We start from the raw sequence: 25409 nt of genomic DNA on the forward strand, positions 1-25409 counted from the left end.
TGGTCTCTGCAGGGTTCTCAGCTCCACGTCAGTTTGTTGGAGTTGAGCGATTCTCTTGCTATTGAAACCCTTCTTCTAATCAATCAAGGGGAGGCTGGTTCAGGTATTCACATACAACAATATTTCATTGTGGTACTGCAGCAGGGGGTGGTGGGGTTGTGGACCCTCTGCGCCTCTGGATTTGGCTGGACAGTCAAGACATTTTCCTGGTTGTACAACACCTGGTGGGCTCTCTGAACATCACGGAGGATTAACTAAGCCGTTGATTGGGGAGAACCTTGTTAAGATCTGTTTGCCATCGCCGAGAATGCTTAGTGTCAGCACTTCTTCCCAGTGGAGTTTCGAAGATGATTCACTCGGAGATGCATTTTGTTACCAGTGGGACTCTGGATTCCTGTACACTTTCCTGGCATTACTACCCAAAGTTTTTAAAATGATCAGGACGGACTGGGCCTAGTTATTCTTATGGCTCTAGATTGAGCACAGAGGATGGTGTCCCGAAGTACTGAACATGAGCATAGATCCTCTGACAGGATGCCCCGTAGGGAGGATCTCCTGTTGCAGTAGCAAGGCAGGGTTCTGTACCCAAACCTGGTCATGCTCCGTCTTCGTGCATGAAGTTTGAGCAATGGAAATTGAGAGCCTTCGATCTCCCTCCTGAAATTTGTGAGGTCATACTGGTAGCCAGGAGTCTATTGGTTGAGATATGTTTGTGGCTTGGTGCCCTGAAAAGCATGCCGACTCTCTTTCTGCACTTTTTTCGAAAGTGTTGCTGTTTGTTTTGTCATTAGTCCAGCAAGGCTTTGCTCTGGGCACAATTAAAGGGTATCTTTCATCCATCTCTGGTCCCTCTCTGCTTTTTTGCTGTTGCTGGATCTGCCCTTCTTGTTCAAATCACCCATTGTGACACATTTTCCAGAAGGGCTTCTGCATATGTTTCCCCCTACACCTTTCGTTATGCCCCAATGCGACCTTAATTTGTTTTTAACCTTTTTGATATGTTCACCCTTTTGAACCCATACACAGTTGCACTCTAAGACCATTGAAGTTTAAGACCGTCTTCTTGGCGGTCATCTCATGAGCCAGGAGGATCAGTGATCTTTCTGTTCACCCTCTGTACATCAGCTTCTTCCTAGACAAGCTGGTCCTCCGCACCTGTGCCTCTTTTTTGACGAAGGTGGTGACTGACACCTTTCCAAGTCAGCCAAAGCATCACACTGCCAACCTTTGCTCTGCCTCACACCTTCAAGGAACAGTAGAGACTCCATTGCCGCAACCGGAAAAGAGCGTTGTCGTTCTAGATTGATTGCACCAGAGAACACTGGAGGTGCAATCAGCTCTTTGTTGGGTTAACTGAAACTGAGGGCTTGCAGGCTCACTCAACCAGAGCCAAAGCAGCGATCACTGTGTTAGCTAACGGAGCCCTCATCCTAGACTTTGGTGAGGCTGCTACATGGGCAACCCTGCACAGGTTTCCAAAAAACGACTGCCTTGACAGGTCCATCATGACTGGTTTTTGCCTGTTCGGTCCTCTTGGATTTTTTGTTCTGAGCCAGTTCGCAGACCTACCTCCGGGGACACATTGCTTTGGTATTTATTCTAAGCTAAGGAATCTGCGGCCAGAAGGCTCTATCAGATGAGCAAGTTACTTACCTTCTGTAGCACCTCATCTTGTATGGTGCCACATGTGAGAAAATGGGGTGTCTTATGTGGTGTGGTTTTGCAACCGCACTGTGTAATACACTTACCAACCCCTTTAGGATCAGTAGGTTTGATTTGTTAAAATTTAACTCGAACCTTGGCAGCTGTGGGTTTTGAGCAGTCGAGCATTTAAACAGCACCAAAACATTTCATAAATAATGTTTAAAAAAAAACAGCACTAAAACAACTGAAGAATTCAACAACACACTCAAGAAATCTGACACCAATTTATAATTCCAAACATATAAAATGATCAAGGTATAGTAAATCATCTCCAGTGGAGAGTCAGTCAGGAGGACCAGCAAGTTCCTGAGAATCAGTTACCTTTGCTGGTGAAGCAGTCTTCAGGCAGATCCAGGCATGTTATCCCTTTTCCAATGGATTCTGATGGCAGTGGTCCTGATGCAAGCAATGAAGGATGCTGTAGATGTGATGCAGTCCACAGGGATCTTCCTATGGCTACTGCTCGGTCCACGAAGCGGGTGAGGCGATCCTGGTCACAGGGTGGACGTTCCTCACAATCCTCTTGTGCTAGTAGAAGTCCAGTCGCTACTTACCTAGGTGATAACTCAGCTTCTGGGTGACCAATCTGCACTCAGACGACTTTCCTGGGCTCCGCGAACTCAGGTGCATTTTTAAGCATTGTGTCCTGGTCTCTGGTGCCGCATGGCAGTGGTTGATGGTGGTCTGAAGATTTTGGGGTTCCAACTTGCCCAGCACTCTTCCAAGCTGTTGTGTCCCTGTGCTGTAAACACGAGGTCTACTAACTTACCCTTGGAGTCTCTTGGCTTTGGCTGGGCTCTGGAGATTACTTCTCCTCGAGCAGGATACAGCAGGCACAGTCCCTCTCTTTTGCTTGTCATCAGGTTCAGCAATTGCAGTCTATGCCAGTGCAACCTATCTTTGCTGGTTCCACGTTGCAGTAGGACAGTTTTCCTTCGGTACCTCCAGTCCACAAGAGTTCTGGAGTTGCGGGGTACCCTGTTTATGCTCAGAAAATACCTGCAGGGTAAAATGCTAGTGGTGGCTAATGGGCTACCAAGCTCCCTCCCGATAAATCACTTCCTGCAAAGTGTAGCATCTGGCTATCCCCGGATGCACCATTCTGCTCAAGATGGCGAAACCCCTCTCTCGGGGTCCGGAGCTCCTTTGCCCAACCCAGAGGTGTTGCTACCACGGGGCTACACAACGGTTTCACAACCGGTTCTTCTCTCCTTTCCTGGTGCAAGCTAGTCTCACTAAACAATGGGGATGCCGCTCTCCCAAGTATTCCCCATTTGGTCTTCAAATGCGGCTTCAGTTTGAAGCACGCCTTTGGGACAACACCTGTGTCTCTTCCTGCAAGAGGGAGGTAACACTTCTTTCCAGTGCAGGCCCTTGTTGTCTTTTTTTCTGGGAGTTGTTAACATATCTCCCTAGGAGGGCAAAAAGATGTCTTGGGTTAAAGCTCCATGTGCAGCCATTAAGGGTCCAGAAAATTCAAGGCAACAAAGTGTGAACTTTGAAAAAGTTGTATACTGTAACTTGCTACATTAATTTCGACTTGAGAACGTAAATCCGGCTTAATGAAACGAGTTAGTTGATACCTTGGAGTATTAACTTGGGTCACAACGGTCAGGAGTTTAACACAGCTGAACGGTCACCGTGTAACCCTGCACTCGCCAATGAAGCAACCAAGCCGTTCAACAGTAAAAACACAGGTTTACATTTTTACAGTTAAAGCATGTAAAATGCATATTCTGCCCATGAAATATGCTGCACCCTGCCTTAGGGCTTGAAATGGCTGCCTTATACGGGGTTCAGGGGGACATCTGACTTTGCCATGGCTTTAAATGTAAAAGTCGGATTAGCAGTTTGAAACTGCTCTTCCTGTCTACAGTGGTGGACTGGGAGTCTCGTTTTACTCTCGTCACACAGAGGGTGGCACAACAAGTACTGCAATCCCTGGGTGACTTTTTAACTTGCAGATCCTTGGTAGCATATAATAGGGACTTACGAGTAAATTAGCCGAGCCTTCACCAGTATAAACATATAAACACTGAATAAACACCTGCACAAACTAAATGGAACTCAAAGAAAGGAAAAGGAGAGTGAAAGTCATTTTTATTTCTTCATGAAGAGGCCAATACAATTCAACTTTGTTGTAGAAGGTAGTAGCAAGAAAGACTGGGCTAACATTATTCTGCTTGAGTTTTGTTGATTAGGGATGTCACTAAAATATTGTTTCTTCTTTCTTTTTTCATTTTTGTGGTCTTTGGTCTGAAGATGCATGGTTTAGAAGCATGTTTTAGATCTTGTTTAATTATTTTATAAACTGTACAGAATCAGGAAATATCAAAATCATATTTGATATTTTGGCTATGTTTGATTCTTTCACTGGTAGGTAAAATGGCTGGTTTCATACGAATCTTTCTCAACATATACCATTGCATTAACCCACAGAGAATTGGTAAAACCCATTGATACATCAGCCTCCTTTTCTAGTGAGTCAGTATGGATAGAAGGTGGATTGCCAAACACCCCAATCTATAAACATTCACCTGTCAAATCTGATTCCTGAGCTGAAGTGCTGCCCTGTAAGAGATCCTTGCCACTTGCTAGATGGTATGCGAAAAGCATCTTTACAAACTTCAGAGTTAATGAAGAATGTCATTGACTTTTTAGTCCATTCTGGTGTACTTTTTTGTTATGCACGGGAACTCAAACGCAAATATTTCAAATTTTGTGATGTGTGGCATCAAAGAAAGAGTCTTCTTAACTGTGCTATTTAGCTAATGCTTTGCAGTCCTAAATTATCCATTTGACACAGTTTGAAGAATTTTTGCTTAGTGATGTTGCCAAAGGCAGGACATGTGAGGATCTTCAATCAGTTATTGATAGTGATGTGAAAAAGTACACTCTACTGCATTCTTAGATTTTTACAGTTCTGGACATAATTTAAAAAAAAACTAGAGTCTGAAAACAGCAGTGTCTCCCACGTTCTCAGCATAATTGGTTCAGATGTGAAACATTTCCTTGAGACTATGCTGGGTGACACTTTTAGTGACTTTGGCACTGCAAATTTTCTATGTTAGAGTGCTTGTCACTTGGTGAACAAAGAAATGTTGAGGCGCCATTCAGGAAATTTTATTTTACAATGTATGAGATATGGCTGACAATGATGCATATAAAGCACAAGTTACTACTTGTGTAACGATATATCTGTAAGAGACATTAGTTAGTGATAGATTCCTTACCTTAGAATATCCCCAGGCGTCAGACTGGATCCGGAAAATTTTGCGTAGCAGTACCCTTGCGCGTCGGTAGGCGTCGTCTGCGGCTCCGCGTCCGTCGTCGGCGTCGTGGGCGCCGTGATGACGTCGTCGGAGTACTTAGACGCCGCCTCCGCGTGCTGACGTCAGTTCTTAGCCACAGCTTTTCCGCGCCAGAAGCGCAGAGCCATGACAAAAACCGACACTGGTGCCAAGAAACTAGGGCCCTGAAAGGGGATGACCTTAACCCTAGATATCGGTTCGCAGAACGGGGAGGATGGGTGGGTCGGTAAGGAATCTATCACTAACTAATGTCTCTTACAGATATATCGTTACACAAGTAGTAACTTGTGCATCTGAAAGAGACACGTTAGTGATAGATTCCTTACCTTAGAATAGATACCCCAGCAATACCATCCCCGTGGTGGTGGGTCTGCGAACCAATATTCACACCAGAAAGTCCTGGAGAACGGAACGGCCAAAGTAGCCATCCCTCCGGACTTGACTGTCCAGGCAGTAGTGCCTCGCAAACGTGTGCAACGAAGCCCACGTAGCAGCCTGGCAAATGTCCTGCAAGGGCACACCTCGGCCCAAGGCAGTTGTAGTGGCCGTGGCTCGAGTGGAATGAGCGCGCAGCCCAACAGGTGGTTCCTTCATAGCCAAGGAGTAACACGCCTGGATGCACATGATAATCCATCGAGAAATGGTCCTCTTGTGCACCGCTTTCCCTTTCTTAGCGCCCGCGTACCCAACAAAGAGTTGATCATCCACCCGGAACTGGCGTGTGCGATCCAGATAGAACGAGAGCGCACGTTTTGGGTCCAGACGGTGGAGCCTCTCCTCCTCTCTCTCGAGGGGTGCGGAGGTGGAAAGAAGGTGGGCAATGTGATGGACTGCCCCATGTGGAAGGCCGTGACCACCTTAGGCAAGAAGGAGGGCCTAGTCCTCAAAACAACCTTGTCCGGATGGACTGAAAGGAAAGGAGGCTTACAAGAGAGGGCCTGGAGCTCACTCACTCTCCTGGCAGAGGTGATGGCTACCAGGAAGGCAGTCTTCAAAGAAAGAAGGCGAAGTGGACAGTTATGAAGCGGCTCAAAGGGAGCGCACATCAGAAATGTTAGAACCAGGTTCAAGTCCCACTGAGGCATCACGAAAGGAACAGGAGGAAAGGTATGAGTGATGCCTTTCAGAAATCTGTTTACTATAGGGGACTTGAACAAAGAAGGTTGGTCAGGCAGCCTCAGAAAGGCTGAAAGAGCCGAAAGATAGCCCTTGATAGTGCCCAGAGCATAGCCATGCTGGGCAAGAGAAAGAAGGAAGAGAAGAATCTCAGAGAGAGGGGCATTGAGAGGATCCACAGCCTTTGCTGTGCACCATGCCACAAATCTGTTCCACCTGCAGGCGTATACCGTTTTTGTGGAGGGACGCCTGGCTGCCAGAATGATGTTGCAAACTTCAGGAGGCAAGTCAAATGGCCTCAACTGTCGCCGCTCAATCTCCATGCATGGAGGTGGAGACTGGACAGGTTCGGGTGGAGGACCGTCCCCTGCTGCTGCGACAGAAGGTCCTCCTGAAGAGGCAGACGAACCGGGGGATCGACTGACATACTGAGTAGCTCGGGATACCAGTACCTTCGTGCCCAGTCCGGAGCCACAAGGATGACTTGTGCCCGGTCGCGCTTGATCTTCTTCAGCACTCTGGGCAGAAGAGGTATAGGCGGAAAGGCGTACAACAGACCGCAGCTCCACTCGCGACGAAAAGCGTCTCCGAGCGAGTGCGCAGAACTGATGACATTGCGCGTTCTCTTCGGTGGCGAATAGATCTAACCAAGGCTCTCCCCAACGCAGAAAGAGGCCTTGCGCCACGTCCGAGTTCAGACGCCATTCGTGATCCATCGAGCACCGACGGCTGAGTTCGTCCGCCCTGGCGTTCAGAGAACCTGCCAGGTGTTGAACCACCAGAGTCACGCCCTGATGTTCCAGCCATTGCCAGAGGCGCAGAGCCTCCTGGCATAGGGTCCACGACCCCACACCGCCCTGTTTGTTGCAGTACCACATGGCAGTGGTGTTGTCCGTGAACACCTGCACTGCACTCCCTCGGACAGACGGGAGGAATGCTTTCAGTGCCAGACGAATCGCCCGCAGCTCCAACAGATTGATGTGGAGCCGGGACTCAGCCGGAGACCAGAGTCCTCTGATCTCCGCCTCTCCCAAGTGGCCACCCCAGCCCTGGAGGGACGCGTCCGTCACAACTACGTGCTCCGGTTGGGGAAGGGAGAGGGATCTGCCGTTGACCCAATCGCGGTCCGTGAGCCACCACTGCAGCTGTCTCGCAGTGCCCTCCGAGATCAGGACATGGTCGGAAAGGTTGCCCCGGTGCTGGGCCCACTGAAACTTCAGGTCCTACTGCAGAGCCCGCATCCGCCACCGTGCGTGATGCACCAGAGGGATGCAGGAGGCCATCAGCCCCAGAAGCCGCAGCGTCAGCCTGACCGAAACCCGGGATAACGGCCTGATTTCGGAATCAGGGCCTGAATATCCCGGACTCGCTGTTCGGGCGGGTAAACCCGAAACTGCGCCGAGTCGAGAACCCCTCCGATGAAAAGGAGCTTCTGAGAGGGGCACAGTGTGACTTCGGCACATTGATGGAAAATCCCAGCCTGTGCAGGAGATCCGCCGTAGTCTGGAGGTGGTTGACGACTGCCTGGGGCGAGCCCGCCTTCAACAACCAGTCGTCGAGGTAGGGGAAGACTGAAACCCCTAACCTGCGCAGGTGAGCTGCGACCACCGCCATCACCTTCGTGAACACCCGTGGGGCGCTGGTAAGGCCGAAGGGGAGCACGGTAAACTGAAAGTGCTCGAGGCCTACCGTGAACCGCAGGTAACGCCGGTGGGCCGGCAGGACGGGGATGTGGAAATACGCATCCTGCAAGACCAACGCTACCATCCAGTCTCCTGGGTCTAGGGCAGCCAAGACCTGAGCCAGTGTCAGCATTTTGAACTTCTCCTTCCGGAGGAAGCCGTTGACGTTCCTCAGATCCAAGATAGGGCGTAGGCCCCCTTTGCCCTTCTTGGGTATCAGGAAGTAGTGGGAGTAGCAACCACGACCTACTTCTGGCCCAGGAACGCGCTCGATGGCCCCCTTGGCCAAGAGGGCCGAAACTTCCTCCTGCAGGAGCCGCAAATGATCCCCCGATACGCGGTGGTGTTGCGGTGGCATGGCTTGAGGGGTCGTCTCGAAGCGGAGGGAGTAGCCCCTTCGGACGATCTGCAGCACCCACCTGTCCGAAGTGACTGTGCGCCAGTGAGAGTGGTGATGGCGAACCCTGCCCCCCACTGGCGTCACGTGGGCTGAAAAGCACGGACTAGGAGGGTTTAGAGGCGGATCCTGCGGGGGCAGGTGTGGACTGGTTCCGCTTGCCTCCCCGACCGCCTCCACGGCGGTTTCCACGGCCGCCGCCGCGCTGGACGACAGTTTGCGGCGAGTGGCTGGCGGCAGGTGTGGGGACGCCCCTTCCGTGGCCACGAAAGGAGCGAAAGGCACCCACTTGCTGGCGCGGGGCCGAGAGGCCCAAGGACTTGGCCGTAGCCCTGGAGTCCTTAAAGCGCTCGAGCGCGTGGTCTGCCTTGTCGCCAAAGAGGCAACGGCCATCGAACGCCATGTCCATGAGGGTATTCTGGACATCAGCCGAGAAGTTGGCGGATCTGAGCCAGGCGTGGCGCCGAATCGCCACCGTCGTAGCCATCGCTCTGCCCAGCGAGTCAGTTGTATCCAGTCTGCACCTGATCGAATACTTCGCTGCATCCCGGCCCTCCACTAGGGCTTGGCCGAGTTTGGCCCGTACCTCCAACGGACACTCTGGCAGGAATTCCGCCACCGTTTCCCATATAGAATGGGTGTAACGGCCCAAGAGGCATGCGGTGTTGGAAGACCGCAGTCCTAAGCTAAGGGACGAGAATACCTTTTTGCCAAAGGCCTCGTACCTCTTGGATTCCCGGTCAGGGGGAGCCGACGGGAAGGCGGTCTGGGAGTTAGAGGCCTGGATAACCAGACTCTCGGGGGTGGGGTGGGTGGACAGGAAACATGGGTCGCCCGGAGCCGGGCGGTGGCGTCTGGCCACGTTCCTATCTACAGGCGAACCTGTAGCGGGCCTGGACCAAGTGCCCAAAAGAACGTCCGACAAGGCCTCATTAAACGGCAGCATAGGCTCCATGGAGCATGACTGCGGCTTAAGGACCTCAGTGAGGAGGTTAGTCCTCACGGCTGCGACGGGGAGCTCAAGGCCCAAAGCCTTAGCAGCCCTCATCAACACCACACTATATGTCGCGCCCTCCTCCGAAGCCACGGAAGGAGGAGAGACGAATCCAGTGTCTGGAGAGGTGTCCAGGCCACTGGCCTCCCCAAGGTCTCCTGTCCAGTCCATGTTAGACTGACATTCCCTTGTCAGAGGGTCCTCAGACCCCTCCCAATCCTCCTCTTCCCCCATCTCCTGAGACTCAGGGTCGTAAGTGAATGAGGATGGATCATAGGGAAGAAAATCCCCGACCGGCGTCGAGATCGGCGCCGACAGGCCCCGTCCCGACGCCGGAACCCATACAGAGGAGGCATTGGGGACGGCGTCGGCCGAGGCCGACGTCGGAGGGGACACCACACGGACCGACCCCGGGGGGGTCGTAAGGTCCACCGGGGACGTTCCAGCGCCCGACGAGGGCCGAACGGCACCCTGCGGCGTCGGGCCCGAAGGCACCGACGACGCCGGGACCGCTGAACCCTGCGGCGCCGAGCCCGAGGGCAGCGGCGGCGTCGGGATCGTGGAGCCCTGCGGCGCCGGCGTCGAAGACGCTGGCGGCGTCGGGGCCGAAGCACCCAACGGCGTCGGGGTCGCATCCCCGACCCACTAGGGCCCCCAGACGGGTTCACTGGGCCCGAAGGCGCCGCGGAACCCGTCGGAGAAGAAAGGGACCTCATGGCCATGAGGAAGCGCTCTATCTCCTCCGGCGTCGCGTTCAGCCCAGGGACCGGGGGGGTATGGAGCCGAACGCGGCGCCCGCGACTCCTGAGGAGCCGCGTGGGCGGTGTCACCCGAACCCCCGGCCGCATCGCGCGAGCGTCGGGGGGAGTCGGAAGAGCGATGATGTCTCTTCGACTTCTTATGCTTCTTACCTGACGACTTGGACCCGGAGGAGTGGCGCCGACTCCCGGAGCTGTGACGGCTCCGCCCCCGCGACCTGTCCCTCGACCTCCCGTGGGACCGGGACCTCACACGGCGCGGGGCCGACTGGCGGATCTCGAGTCGCCTGCGGGACCGCTCCCGCCTGGCCTTGCTCGAGAGTGCCCGACAGTCGGAGCAGGCCTCGTCGTCATGGTCGACGCCCAAACACGTCAGGCACAGGCGGTGCGGATCCGTAATCGACATGAGGCGTTCGCACCCGTCGCAGTGCTTGAAGCCGGGCATCCCTAATGGCACCGTCGGAGTCGTGAAGACTTCGAAATAGATCAAAAAGATCCGAAAAGTTAGTCAAAAAATGACTAGGGAACTGCTTTTTCCAGATCTGCGCTGGCTGGCGCGGAAAAAAGAAGAACTGACGTCAGCACGCGGAGGCGGCGTCTAAGTACTCCGACAACGTCATCACGGCGCCCACGACGCCCACGACGGACGCGGAGCCGCAGACGACCCCTACCGACGCGCAAGGGTACTGCTACGCAAAATTTTCCGGATCCAGTCTGACGCCTGGGGATATTCTAAGGTAAGGAATCTATCACTAACGTGTCTCTTTCAGATTGTCCCTTCAACAACCATGGCATTTAAAGTCATTGAAGCCTCGCTGTGGTACTCTTCACAAGTTCTAGATCCCTTCCTAAAGAGGAATTTTCTCCTGACTTTCAATAGCGCTGCTTCATTTTTGCTTGCTTCAATAACTCTGAGGGCATATGTGCCCAGTTCAACTCACTTGTTGCAGAACTTGTCCCAGAGAATCTCAATCTTCAGGTGTGCCAGCATTGGCATGGAAAGCTATGTCAGTAGCTATAGTTATCAAATTGTGTACTGACTGTTTTGGCTTAGCCTGTCTCAAGTGGCAATGTTGAGAGTACCCTTTCACAGATAAAAGTTTACATGGGAAGGAAAGAGTGATTGTGCATGACCAAAGACTCACTGTAGAAGTATTGTGTGGTGTACTATCAGTGTTCGCTCAATTGGAAGTAAATGCATCTTAATCAGTTCCCCAATATTAGCCAACAGTTGTTTGTTCGATTCAATTTTAGTGGTCGCAACCTCCCTCCTGTCCGGGACATCTATGATTGAAGATGATGAGGAAGGGTCATTTATAGGTGTGGAATTTACAGCATTATGGTTAGGAGACGGTTGTCGAGCTTTATTATTCCTTTTAGAGGGTTTAGCATGCTGATGATTATGGTCCTTCTTGCACCTAGCACTTTTTTGTTGAGGGATAGCTCCCTCCCTCTTCATGTAATCAAAGATTCTTTTTGGGTTGGTGGCACAATTTGGGTAGGACTTATGACCAGAGTCAGAGTTTTCTCTAGATATTCCCTTGTCTCTGCCTCCAGAGATAGTTGTGAGGCAGATAGATCAACGTTATTGGGGATAGTATGAATATCAACAGGAACTTCAAGCAATAATGGGTCAATTGCTCCTGACTGTATGGGAGTTGTGGCCAGAGCCAATAGGCCCATTGAGGAACTTCGGGCTATAGCCAGATCCTGTGATACTCTTCTTTCTAGGAGAATGATGCCCTGGTCGATCGCCTCGTTTGCCCTTGTGATGAATTGGTCAATCGGTCCTGTGATCTGGCGTAGCCCCTGGGCCGTCTTACTCCTGCTTCCCCTTGTGCTCATGATTTACAATGTACAGCACGACTAATATCACAGGTAACAGTATTAGCAGATTCTCAGGGGTAAAATGTTAGATGGGGGGCCCAGTCCAGTCTTACCCGGTCTTGAACGGGCTTAAACGGGCCCGCCCATGGCCCGGGCTTCGCCCGGCGTCCCGCGAGACTGGTCTGGTGCCGATTTTAAGCGCCTCCTGTCGCTTCCCGTTGACGCGGAACACCGCAAGGGCTGCTGGGTGTTGAAGTCCGCCCCTCGCCGGTCTCCTCTCGGCGGCCCCGCTCTGGATGGCAGGTGAGCAGTCAGGCAGCGGGAGACAGGCGGGCGGGTCCGCGGGTGATTCTCTGGGTCAGCAGAGGGTTCGTGGGCAGTAGGAAACTGCAAGCAACAGCACGGTCATGCACAAGAAAAGGTGCTCTACGACAATAAGTTTGAGTTGTAAAAATGTATTTGGACCTCATATACACTGTACTTGCACTGTCTATATATCATGCACTATCAGTGCAGAAAGCAAGCAATAAAAGCGAAACATTCCCTAAACACCAGAAAAACACTAATTCTTTTTTTTAATTAAACTTTATTTTTGGCATTTTGCACCAAGTAACAACCAGTAACATTCCCCCATTAGCATCAAAACAGCACATATGCATATCGACAGACTCATTAAGGCACGGTTAGTTGACCAGAGGTTACACTGAGATACATAGTTCTTTTAACACATGGTATATTATCAGATAACTGTTAACTTCGTGCGAGCCCTGGGCTAGTCCCTACACCACCCTCCCCCTCCAGCATGACTCCAGGAGCTTCCCCCGTATCCTTCAGCGCCTGAACCCATCGGTGAGAAGAGCTCCCCACTCGTCCCCTCCGAATCACTATGGGAGGTATGCTCCCGGACCCCTATCGAGGCGCACATTACGCGCCAGGCTAACGGGTCCTCCTGCAGCTTCACGTCCCTCCTACAGCTCTGCATATGCGCCTCCTCTGCTAGGGACCACTCCAGCACATCACTCAGCCACCTGGGAATCTCCGGGGCCCTCTGACCCATCCAAGTAATAGCCACCCTACGCCTGGCCAGCACCAGCACCAGCATCAATTGCATCAGCTTATAAGACAATTTTTATTTCTTCGGCCTAGGCACCAACGCCAATAGGCAGTGTAAAGGTGTCAGCGCAATGCGAATCCCCGTTGTGGCAGTGATATGTTCCAGCACCCCCCTCCAAAAGTTCTGGACCAGTGGAACATCCCCAGGCCAAGTCCAAGAACCCCGCTCCCCCCACGCCGCATCTAGGGCAATCATCCCGCCTACCCGGGGAGTAGCGCCGCAGTAAGCATGGAGTGAGATAGGTGCGGTTCAGGAAATTGAAATGGATTATCTTAAAGCGCGCATTACAAGAAACCTTCTTTGTAAATGCTCCTATTCGCTTGCGTTGAACCTGCTCCACTGAAACGCCCAGATCCACCTCCCAGGCCGCCCATGCCGGAGGTACCGGTGGGGCAGAGTCTCTACGCATGGCTGCATATAGCAGGGATATAAGTCGCCGTCCTCGGCCGCAAGACAATATAATGTCCAGGGTGTGAGTCATTGGGGGAATTTCTGTACACTGCTTCCACAGTGACCTCACCACATCTCGCAATCCCTGGTAATGCAGGAACTGCCCCCTGCCAAGGGTGAAAGCCTCCTCCGCCTGTTCGTACGTCAGAAGGGTTTCCGATGGGTACAGATCAGCTAGGGACTCACAGCCTCCGTCCTGCCAGGCCCGGAAGGACATTTGCTCCTCTAACTCCACCATGGGGGCCAGTATCCAAAGCGACCGGTCTCTATGAAAGGGCGCGCCCGGAGCACCCTCTCAACAAATCGATGCCAGACATTCGCCGTATGTCGCACTATGTAGGGCAGAGTCTCATTCGCCCCTCTTCCCCGCATCAATGCCACCTGGAGCTCCTGCACCGTCGCCGTACCCGCCAACAGCTGCGTCTCCCAAACCTCCGACTCCGCAAACCACCTGGTGGCAGGCAGCAACTACGCAGCATAGTACTACAGGTCAAAGCATGGGGCCTCCAGGCCACCCTCATCATAGGATCGCACCACCGTGTGAAGGGCAACTAGACTACCTCGGTTCGCCCACAATAAGGACGTAAGGAGCGCATTCAGTGTGGGAAAGACCCTAGGGGGGGAGGGGACACAACGTATTTTGCAGTATATAAAGAGTCCTAGGCAACATCACCATCTTAGCGACAGCAAGCCGGCCCATGAGGGACAGCGGGAGGTTGTTCCAAAAGGACACGGAGCGCTGCAGGGACTGAAGCACCTTATCAATGTTACAGGCCAGGGATCTCTCCTCCGTAGACGCTACATTAATTCCTAAGTAACGAAAAGTATCCAGCTCCCAACGGAGCCTGAGCTCCGGGAAATCGTCCCCGGACCCCGAGCCGAATCCTGCCAGCGGGTAGATCAAAGACTTACGCCTATTGAGCCGCAGTCCCGACGCATCCCCAAACCGATCCAACTGAGTGAGCAACACAGGAAGGGCCTCCCTCGGGCCCTCAGGTAAAACAAGGCATCGTCTGCATACAAAGAGATAACGTTGCACAAATCTCCCACTCGTATACCCCACCACGACATCTCCAGCCTAATCAGGGCAGCCAAGGGCTCTATTGCAAGAGCGAAGAGAAGTGGCGAAAGGGGACACCCCTGTCGTGTACCCCGCCCCAACTGCCACTCCTCCGAAAGCGCATTTCCCAACCTCACCCTGGCTCTGGGGGAGTCGTATAAGATACGGACCCATCTGCTAAATTTCGGGCCTAGGCCCATCACTCTGAGTACCTCCTGTAGATAAGCCCAGTCCACGGTATCAAATGCCTTGGCCAGGTCAACCATTACGAGCACCATTTGCTCATCCAACCCCTGTACCTCATGGATGATATGATTCAAACCCCTCAGGTTAATGGCGGTGATACGCCCAGGGATAAAGCCGCATTAGTCTGGATGGACTAAATGCGCCATCTGGGGGGCCAATCGGGTGGGCAACAATTTAGTTAGAATTTTAATGTCAGTATTGATCATGGTGATAGGGCGGTATGCAGACGGGTCAAGCTTGTCCCCCCCCAGTTTAAGGATCATACAAATTTCTCCGCTGGACATACTCTGCTGGAGCGATCCAATCTCAAAGACTTCGGCGTAGACCTGCACCAATAGACGCGTCATCGTGTCTCCAAACTCCGGCGGGTAGCCGTTACTTCCCGGGGACTTTGCGTGCGGCAAGCGGGCAAGGGCCGCTCGCACCTCCTCTGCTGATAGGGCTGCATCCAAGTCCTTCTGGACGGGCGTGGAGATAGAAGGTAGGGTCAACCCCTTCAGATAAGGGGAGTAAGAGGCCTTGGAGACGCTCGGGTCCGCAGTATATACCTGCTGAAGGTGGGACCGAAGAGTCTCCAGAATCTCCCTTTCCGAATGGACCACCAAGCCCTGGGCGTCTCGCAGAGCCACTATACAATTCTGTTGTTTTTAATGGCGCAAAAATGTGTAAGCACTGATTACTACTGTTTTTTAAAAGTATTGAAATCACTTGAAAACACTGAAACCCCCCACCAGAATTGACCAAAAATAGAAACTGAAAACAGGAAAGCCTACCAGCGTAACATACACATTTTGGGGTCAGGGCACTGGCACCGAGGTCTGTTTAGCAGGCCTCAGTGCGCTCTGAGCTGAAAAACCAGCAGCTTCAGTCAATAAACCTGGGGGTGACCATACAAAAGGAAGCTTTTCCTTACATGTACCAATTTTCTTTTGGGGCGCTGTGTCTGGGCCCACAGACAGTCTCAGAAACAACTGACGTCAGTATGCGGGCGTGCTGCCTAAATAGGCCCGCATGTAAATTCCAGAGTGGAACAGTGTTAATGGGAACCGTACAGGGCTACCTTCTGGCGCACAGACGTACTACTGAAAAGTTTATGAATCTATTCTGACACTTAGGGAATATTCAAAAGGTGAGGAAACTGGAGGTAGATAGGGTTTCTACCAGAAAGAGTGTTACAGAATGTAAGTAACTTTTTCATTCCATTTGTAACATAGTGCTTCTTTGGTTCGCGTTTACTGATTTATAGGATGTCATGACATGATTTAAATGTTTGGGCAAACAAAACGGTGTTTTTTAAATTGATTTATGTAACCACAATTACCGTCTGGTTTGACTGTTTTAGCATGAAAATACTATTATTACCATACCATACAGTGGCAAGCCATCCCATTCTAAACAATGACATAACCATACTCTACAATAACATCCAGTGCCATACCATACAACGACAGACCATACTATATTGTACAATGACAGCCCATGCCATACAATTCTATACGTCAGGCCATATAATACTATACAATACTATATACAGTGACATACTATACCATACCATACAGTGGCAGACCACACCATGCAATGCTGTATATTAAAAGCCCATACAATATTATACATGCACAGCCCATACCATACTGTACAATGACAGGACACGCAATACCATACTACACAATAAGAGAGCATACCAGACTAGCAAATGAGAGGCTATACAATACCATAATATGGCATGCCATATATCATATCATATCATACTATACAATGACAGACCGTAACCTACTATTCAATAACAGACCATGCCACATCATATATACCGTAACGTACCATACAATAGACCATACCATACTGTACAAGACAATCCATAATAATATAACATATCATACCATACTATATAATGACAGATCATACCATACAGAGACATTCCATTCCATACTAGACAGTGACAAACTATACATCCATTCTATACTATACCATACCATGACACATCATACCATACTATACAATATGTCGTGCCATAGTATAGGATGATAGATTATATCATATTATACGACAGGCCTTATCATACCATACTATACAATGACAGACCGTGCCATCCTATACAGTGACCGGCCACACATCCCATTCTTTACAATGATGCATCATTGACCGACCATACCGTACTATACAATGACAAGCCGTCTCATAGTATAGGTAATACATTATACAATACTATATATTGACAAGCCTTACCATACTGTACTATACAATGACCGGCTACACCATACTCATACTATACAGTGACTGGCCATACATCCCATACTATACAGTGACAAACCATACCATAGTATAGAATGATAGACTTTTTTTGTAAAAGCGCGCCATGCTGCGCTTTCACATTTCATGGCGGCCGCGCCACTTTCTTAAGACATGGCTCTTTGAAAGAAAGGGAGCACAGCCGCCATTTTAAATAAAAATGAGAGCTCCATGAGAGTGTGTCCTGCCTGCAACAGCAGGAAGGTGAAAACCATTTAGCAAAATAGTGCTCGGATGCGGTTATTAAAGCCTACAGAGTAACAACACATGTATCAGCGGGTCGTCGTGGGAGGTTACAAAATGAGACAAGGCGGTACTGAGGAGGGACTACTAAGCCAATTGACCAATGAAAAGCCTCAGTTTAGAAAGCACAGTGACACAAGCCAATGAAAAATATGGGCGGAGTGTGAGCTTCAAGTCCATACCGCAATCAGCATGCCTCACAGAGCTGCCCAGGCTCAACCTAAAAATAAAAAGCACTTGAAGCGGGCATTTTTGGCTGCGTTGTAAGATTATTATTATTTTTTTTACTTTCAGCTGCGCTGCTCTATACCGAATGGCTAAAAAATACATGACCAAGTCAATAAGTCTTGTATAAGCAAGACCTATTGGCTTTACCAATGCTTTTTACGGTTGAATTATTAAAATGATCTTGTTAGACCAAGGTGGGTAGTTGCACTGTACATGAAATTCTCAGTCCATATCAACCACTGAGTAAAGTGTCACTTTATAGGAATTGGCAGTTTTTATGTATCTGGGATCTTCTGTTTTCTTTTTCTCCAGGATGCTGGCAGCCAGCAAATTGGTTTCCTTTTGGGCAGCTGTAATGTGACGCTGGCTCTAACCACTGATGCCTGCCAGAAAGGACTACCAAAATCGCACACCGGCGATATAGTGACATTCAAAGGTAAACTTATTCCCCCCCCCCCCCCCCCTCCCCCCTAATCCCCATCGTCCAGATGGGACCTGAGGATGACCACACTGCTTGCATCCTGTGTGCATCCGGCGCATATTTCATGAAAATGGGTATAAGATGTGACTGTTGATATCAGTGTTTGAGTGAATGGAATCTTTGTTCGCGCAAAAGTTTTTCAGTGTGTGTGTGACTTATGATTGTTCATATTTGCCTTTTGGTCGTTCAGTTTTTATTCAAGACCTGTGCTTATTAGCTGTTTGTGAAAAGAATGTAAATGTTTTTTGTTTTATGCGAAATTAGATTGTTAAATAGTCATGCCAATTTGACCCAGGAGCAACGGTGAAATAAAATTAATATGGAAAGAAGTTGCAGACTGTTTTTGTTTTTTTTGCCATAAGAAAAAGGAAAGATCCCCACACAAAATACAACCCCGACAAAATGGCCACAGACAAATGGACACCTTAAGTATCATTCCTATTTGTATTCACGGTGCACAGTTATGAACAATTCCAGTATAAAGTCTTGTATTTCTTTTACTTTGCAGAAATTAGATTAGCATGAGAGTCAGATAGCTACTCAACCAAACTGCCACCTTTTATGGAGATTTTAAATGCACAGACGTAAACAAAATGAACAGTACACTAGTGAAAGTGAATCCTCATGGGAAAGGAATATCCATCTTTTCAATAAGAACACATAGTAATTTACAGCTGTTTGCTGTTAACTAGTAGAAGGGGGAAAGAAATTGACTACAAACATTTGCCATGGGACTTGTTCAGCAAACTACCCATCAGCTCTGAAGTTCTTAAAACAGCCTGTATTTGCAGTATGTTTGCACTTGCCTGACTATTGTCTTGGCTTGGAAGTGTCCGCTTGCTCCCTTTCCCAGCAAACCTCTCAGACCTTAAAAGAAAGGCCCACATTTTTTAATTTTACTGTGGGAATTTTTTCGCTCCCTTTCTTGCCCCTCTCAGTTGCAGATTTCTTATCTGTTTCTTTTTCTTCACTTGATACATTTTGGGGGGGGGCATACAATCTGTACAAGAAAAGTAATGTTCTCTGTGCTTAATTCAGCTTTTAACAAAGTATTCTCCCACTGTGCCCTCTGAAGTATTTCAACCCATACCGGTTGCTACATCAGAAAATGTCTGAAGTGAGAATTAAAAACCGCGGTTTCTGAGTTTTCTTACATCTGTTTTTTGAAGGTTTTTGTCTATTTCTTTCTTAAAAACCAAAATATTCAAGCAGCACAATCCATCTTTGTTCTACTGCAAAGGTAAAAAGTAATCCTCTTCCTATGGGATAATTGGGGATGTATTATTCACACTTAAAATTATATCTTGTTGAGGTTTCCACAATTAAGGTGCTTGAATTAGGTTTCTTTGTATATATTTGCGGGTTATACAACTGTAAATGTCTTCCACGTTTTTGTCACTGTGCTTGCTTAGGGTTTTAATCAATGAATGTGTGTTTAAAGTTTGCATTATTATGGATGTCTGAGATTTTCGTTCATCCTATAATTGTATGTTTCCTGTGATTGGAAACATTTGTGTGAAGCATTTCTGTTTGTCCTTATGTTTCAGGTTGGCCCTGTGTGGTGTGTCTTATTGTTCTTTTTTGTTATAAGGTTGGCCCCGTCTCGTTTGGTTTGTGATTGATGGAAAACACCTCGCAAAGCCCCCCAAGGACTGGTACCCCCCGATTCGAGATGCCAGCAATGACATCGCATACATCGAGGTGAGCACAGAGCTGACTGTGCTGCGTGTGAGATCCTTTCCCTGTAGCAGCATTGTAACTCTGTCCTGAACGGGTTAGAATTTAACAATCAAATAAATCAATCCACCCTTTTCTTCAGCTCATCTTTTTGCAGGCTTTTTCAAAGAATAAACTCACTTTTCATACCATCAAACAGTTCAAAGCCACCATGTTCTAGGAACAAATCTATTAAATATGGATATAGCCATGAGGCCTGTTCAGAATTTACCCACATATGTTTTTAGTGCTTCCAAAATAATTTATCATACCTTGCTCATTGATATCACCTCACACAATTTCCAGTGAACATTCTCTCAAATGAATCATCCTTATTGCATTCACAGAGATCCTATAATTTTTTCTTGTGAAACATGTTTCCAGATTTATCTCAAAACATCCCCACAGAGGTTGATGTGAACCTTTCTGCTAGAATAATGACAATTTTTAGTACTAGTATACAAGCCTATATTTTCTTAAATACGTGGAGGAAAAGTAATCGTCTGTGTCTTTACTACACCTTTCTGTACCAGTGTGTAAACGTAGCCATTTAACAATTCCAGCATGTCTCTTTAGTTTGTCCTTCCGTGACCGGGATCTGCCTGTGCCCCCTTCATCCATTTTTTCTCTTGTTTTGTAAACTTTGAAATGAACTGATTTGAACTGTATGTGCTGGTTTCCCACAAGCCCTTTGCTTTATGAAAACAAAAAAGTACTCTAACACTTTGCTCTTTCAATTCTTAACAGATTATCTATAGAACCGGCAATCAAATAAAATTCTGGGTGGGTTCAGAAAAATGCCGTCCTGTCATCATACTTTGACTCATATCCTAGAATCACTTCATGCCATTTGTGTTTTCTTCATACTATACCTTTCTTGTATGGTAGTGGAGAAAAACGTTATCCTTTTTCAAAAACATAAGTGCATAATGCTGGATCAATGCTAAATCAGGGCTACCAAGACCATCTGTCAATCTATTTAAAAAATATAGTCAGAAAATTTGGTACCTTGAAATGTTTTCCTGTTCAGTCCTTTCTTAGGTCTCACATGTCTGAGATCATTGCTTTCATTGGTGAGGGAATTCCAAAGCTTCACATGTCAATCCCTGCTTGTTGCATTGTCCATCTGAACCCACTGGGCCAGGGTAGAGGACAAAACTGGCATGTATAGGTACCTATTTAAAAACAGTGACTCGCTCCTCTGAAGGTGTATCTCCATCAGTCTGACCTAGGGTCACTGAACTAGACAGATGCTCAGGGTCACCAAAAAATGTTCTGTAGTAGGGTATCTCTGTGTATAGTCATAATCTAGTGAATAGTCCCTCCCATGTGCGTGGACCCCGGAGCAATCAAAAATAATCTCTTAAGTCGTCAAAAACTAAAGACCTGCACAGACACTTAAGAGAGAATTTAAAGACAGATAATGCAGCCTATATCCACAGGCTACACTGTCCAGTACTTCAACTAGAAATTCCACCAAAAAACCCACAAACAGCACAGCCTGTCCAGTGTTCTCCACAGAGAAAAACCTTCCTCTACCAGCAGAAGCCTCTGGAATGATAGAGAATGTAGTGGACAGACAAGCCCCATAGGCTGCCATTATGTGGCTCAGAACAGGATACTGTGCCTTTAAGAGAACCTTCCAGAACTCTCTCAGTATCCCAGAATGCACAGCAGGTCCCTTTTACTTTCAGTTCTTTTTTCCGGCTCCTGCAAGCAGGACCCTGGTGCATTGAGCTCTCCCTTTCTAGGGTTTCTTTACAGATTTTTTTACTTTTCAAGTGTTTGAGTGCTTTCATTTGAATTACTTTGGTGCTTTCTTCCTTGTGTGTGTCTTGAGCACTCTTTTATTTGTCACAATGCCTGCTTTGTTTGACAAATTCCCAGAGTGTTTGAGGAAGAAGGCCAAGTCGGACCCACATGAGGTGTGCATCATCTGCCTTCCCTCTTCTCATGTCCCGGAGGAGTGTGACATTTGCTAGTCCTTCTCCAGCAGGACCCTGAGAGACAGGATGAAGATCAGGCTCCAAGGCCTGGAAGATAGAAGACAAGGCACAAGGTGGGTCTGGGCATACTTCATCTGCCCATGCTGAGGCCTCTGGAGGGCTCTCCAGGGGCAGGAAGACCAGCAAATGTCCATGTTCTCCGCCGGCGTCGATAGCACCGACGACGGCGTCGAGAGGGATGACAGCAGTCTGTTCCCCGTCTCCCCAGGGCTCTGGGTCGAGGAGACGTCGACGTTCAGCGTCGAGGGAACGGACTAGACTGCCGTCGAGATCGCCGTTGACGATATCTTCATCGTCGTCGGCGTAGTCGTCGAGTCATTGTCGTCGAGAGGCGGCCCTGCGTCGGACTCGCCGTCGAGGCGACACCGCCGTTCGCCGTCGGCGAAGAGGAGGAGGTCGTCATCAAGGGAATCCTTGACGTCGAGGAGGACGTCGAAGTCTCGCAGGCGCACGCCATCGAGGAGGCATTCGCCGTCGAGTAAGCGTTCGCCGTCGAGACGGAGGCGTTCGCCGTCGAGAGAACGACGGTCGCCATCGAGGCGGCGTTCTTCGACACCAAAGAAGCACAGAAGGAGATCTGGCGCCAGGAATTCCTCTGGGTCCGCTGGGACGCGCCGGTGACGTGCGCCGATAGGCTCTGCCTCCCCATCGCCTCCGCCTAGGAAGAAAAGGGAGTCACAGGGCTCTGTGTACTCCGAGGTATATACACCTCCTAAGCCGAGGACACCTTCCCCTCCTCCTCCATTGCCCAAGGACCCTTCGCCGCGGACTCCCACTCTGCCTCCGCTTCCACCACCGCCCCTTCCTCATTCTCATCCTCTGCTTCCTCCTTCTGGACCGCCTGTGGTTCCGCCGAGGACGGCTTCACTACCACGGTACCCGACGCCGCCTAAGGGAACTCCTCAACAGAGGGACCTGGTCAGGCCGCAGTCACCTGCTCCTGTGAGGCCTGTGGAGCGTCCGAAGTCGCCTGCTCTTGTGAGGCCTTTGGAGGGTCCTAAGCCAAGGAGATCGTGTTCTCGCTCCGACCGGAGGGGGAGATCACGGAGTCTTCACCAGTCATCGACAAGATCAAGACTACGCCACAGGAGGCGCAGATCCAGATCCCACACAAACTCTTCTGGGACCAGGGAATACTCGCCAAATTTGTCGAAATCCCCAGGGATGAGGGTGTCGCCTGTAGAAGACATTGTCTCATTCCAAGATGTTAAGCTGAGGGGTGCGGCTAAGTTGGGCATCACTGTGACAGTGCTTATGCCCACGACGTCTGTGATTTTCGAGACGCTACATAAAAAGCACCTGTCTCGACCGTTGCTGCCTCTAGTACCAGGATTGGTGGAGCCCGCCGAGGAGAAGTTTCTCCGGCGATGACGAAGGCGGCTGTGAGAAGGTGGCCTGATATGCAGTGCTCACTATTCTAGTGAACACTATGTATCAGTCCAGCAACCCTTATTGATGATTGGTTGTAAGTCAACCTTATAGACCAGCTATCCTAGTAGCATGGATACGAGCAGTCTAAGGCTAAAGACTCGAGAGGGCGTGTTAAGCCAGCTGTTTACCACACATATACCCCTTGAACACCCAGTGAAAGGACACCACACAAGTGTTATGAAAATAAACAGTTATTTATTAAAGATCACAACAGCCCTGTACTCTTTATGAGGACAGGGTACTAAGCACAAACCAAAACTCTTACAAAAATACTTAAGTTAGCACAGTATATACAAATGCCCGAGGGGCACGGAAAACCATATACTCTGAAAGTGGAATGTGAAATTCCTAGCAGGTAAGTACAGTACTAATAGCTTTTGGAATCGCTAGGACTTGACTAGGGAATCGTTAGATTACTTCTAGGAGGCCTAGGGGACTCGGGTGCAGTGTGTGCACTCTCACGCGAGATGCGGACAAAAGTCTATGGTAGCTAGGAATTAGAAAGTTAGTGTTCTCGGGCGAACCCGACCTGGTAGGGAGAAAACGAAAGTAGATTCTGACCCTTGGATAGTGAGGCTATGCTGGGGCACCGAAATGCCGAAGTTACCTAGCCCAGGGGCTGCAGCTGCATAGGTCTGAAAAGACGTCGGGAATCCTCGTAGACGGACCAGGAGCCGGAAGAAAAGATGCTGGCCGGTGACCAGTGAAGAAAGTTCAGTTGGATCCAAGCCTGGATCTCGAAGATAGATGACACCTGAAAGCAGAGGGGACCAAGTTTGTGACTACTAGCCAGTAGTCAGTGGGCACCAGGAGGGCACCGGATGGTAGCCACCTCGACAAGGTGAGTGGGTGACGCTGGAGCTCGAAGATCTCACGGACCAGGAGGCGTTGTCGGCGACCAGGATGGAGGCTCGAGCTGTCCCACGAAGATAGAAGCTGTCGGCGTCGCTGGACCCAGGATTGGGCAACAAAGCCTTGGCAAATTCAAGCCCACGCGGTGTACTCAAAATGGCGTCTGGAGTGGACCAGGAGGGTCCGGGGTGCCTCTCTTCAAGAAGGAAGCAAGGGCCAGTCTGGAGCAACCAGACCAGCAGTCCTGAAGTCGTCGGGCGTCGTTCAGAAGGCCACAAGCCAGCCGGCTATTAGCCAAACAACGCGGTGCACAGCAAACAGCAGAAGGGCCCCACGCAGATCGTGGAGATGCAGGGAGGCTGACCTTGGGTGCTGGAGCTGCGCAGGGTCGGGGCTTCTCGGACCCCAAAGCACTCACCAGTGGAGGACACGGTGGGCTTGCAGTAAAGATGTCGTGCAGTCTTGGCGATCGTCGGTCCCTCGAGGTCTCGTCGCACTCACGGTTCTCAGCTTGGCTGTAGAGGTGAGTAGAGGTCAGAGGTGCCAGGGAAGCCGGGTCTCGTCGAGCTGGGTCGTCGGATTCGTGAAGAAGGACTTGCAGCAGACCGCAGTGTTCTTTAGGATGGTGCCCGCTTGATGCAGGGTGACTACTCCTTAGCCACAAGGGAGAATCTTGAAGAAGAAATCGTGAAGTCCTTTCGAAGAAAGTGGTATCTTGATTCCAAAGATGATCTAATTTGAACAGGGGGCCCGCTCCTATCTTTATACTAAAAAAGGGGGCTGACCCGGTGACTTGGTCCTGCCTATGGGTGGGACCAGGAGGGGGGTGGTTACACCCCTCTCCCCTGCCGGACTTCCCCAGGCCAGGGGCTGGTGTGCCCCTGGAACTGGTTCTGACTGGCCTATGCGTAGTGAGCACCGGGGTGCCACTCAGCAGTCACCTTCCTGAAAAGCCCTGCCTACCCAGGATACACAAAACCATGTCTGGGACGGTGCTAGCACCGCCCCGGACAGGAAACCCTTTGTCCAGGCCTCCCTCGCTGGAAGGACTCCCAGCAGCAGGAGGTCAGACTCGTGTCTGTGGTGGCAGCATCCATTTTGTGGAGCTGAGGCTTCAGTTAACTTTAACCGGGGTTCACAGTTACATACATGTCGTGTCCCTCTAGAAGGGTGGAATGCTAACCCCGTCGCCAGAATTGGCGAGGGGTTAGTATTCCAATTCGTATGACACCTTACTCGACATGTTTTGATAAAGCAATACCAAAGATAGCATTTAACCGCGAGGATTATAATGCACTTAAGAGTATATGGTATGCGATATCATGGAACAGCTATTAGGACTTGATTCCGCAAGCTGCAGACAGGCTCAGCTCATGCCAGAGCACCATCTCACATGATTCCAAGCACTCTGCCTTCAGGATTGTCAAGGCCTGCCATAGGAGTGACTGATAGGAATCTGTGTGTCCATTTTAGGGTTAGGTATAGGTATACTACACCTACAGCAAAG

The 25409-nt window shown here is 49.8% G+C and overlaps 1 protein-coding gene across 4 annotated transcripts in view; it reads left to right on the forward strand.

The window, feature by feature from the left end:
* DIP2A (DIP2 acetate--CoA ligase A) overlaps positions 1–25409 on the forward strand; it is a 964533-nt gene that overhangs the window by 389505 nt on the left and 549619 nt on the right. For all 4 annotated transcript variants that reach the window (XM_086956246.1, XM_086956248.1, XM_086956245.1 and 1 more), the window contains 2 exons: positions 17729–17852; positions 19489–19598. In XM_086956246.1, coding sequence (XP_086812372.1) covers positions 17729–17852; positions 19489–19598 — 234 coding nt within the window. The remainder of the gene's footprint in view (positions 1–17728; positions 17853–19488; positions 19599–25409) is intronic.

The sequence above is a fragment of the Lissotriton vulgaris genome, chromosome 2_1, assembly GCF_964263255.1.
Source record: "Lissotriton vulgaris chromosome 2_1, aLisVul1.2, whole genome shotgun sequence".
Lineage (NCBI taxonomy): Eukaryota > Metazoa > Chordata > Amphibia > Caudata > Salamandridae > Lissotriton > Lissotriton vulgaris.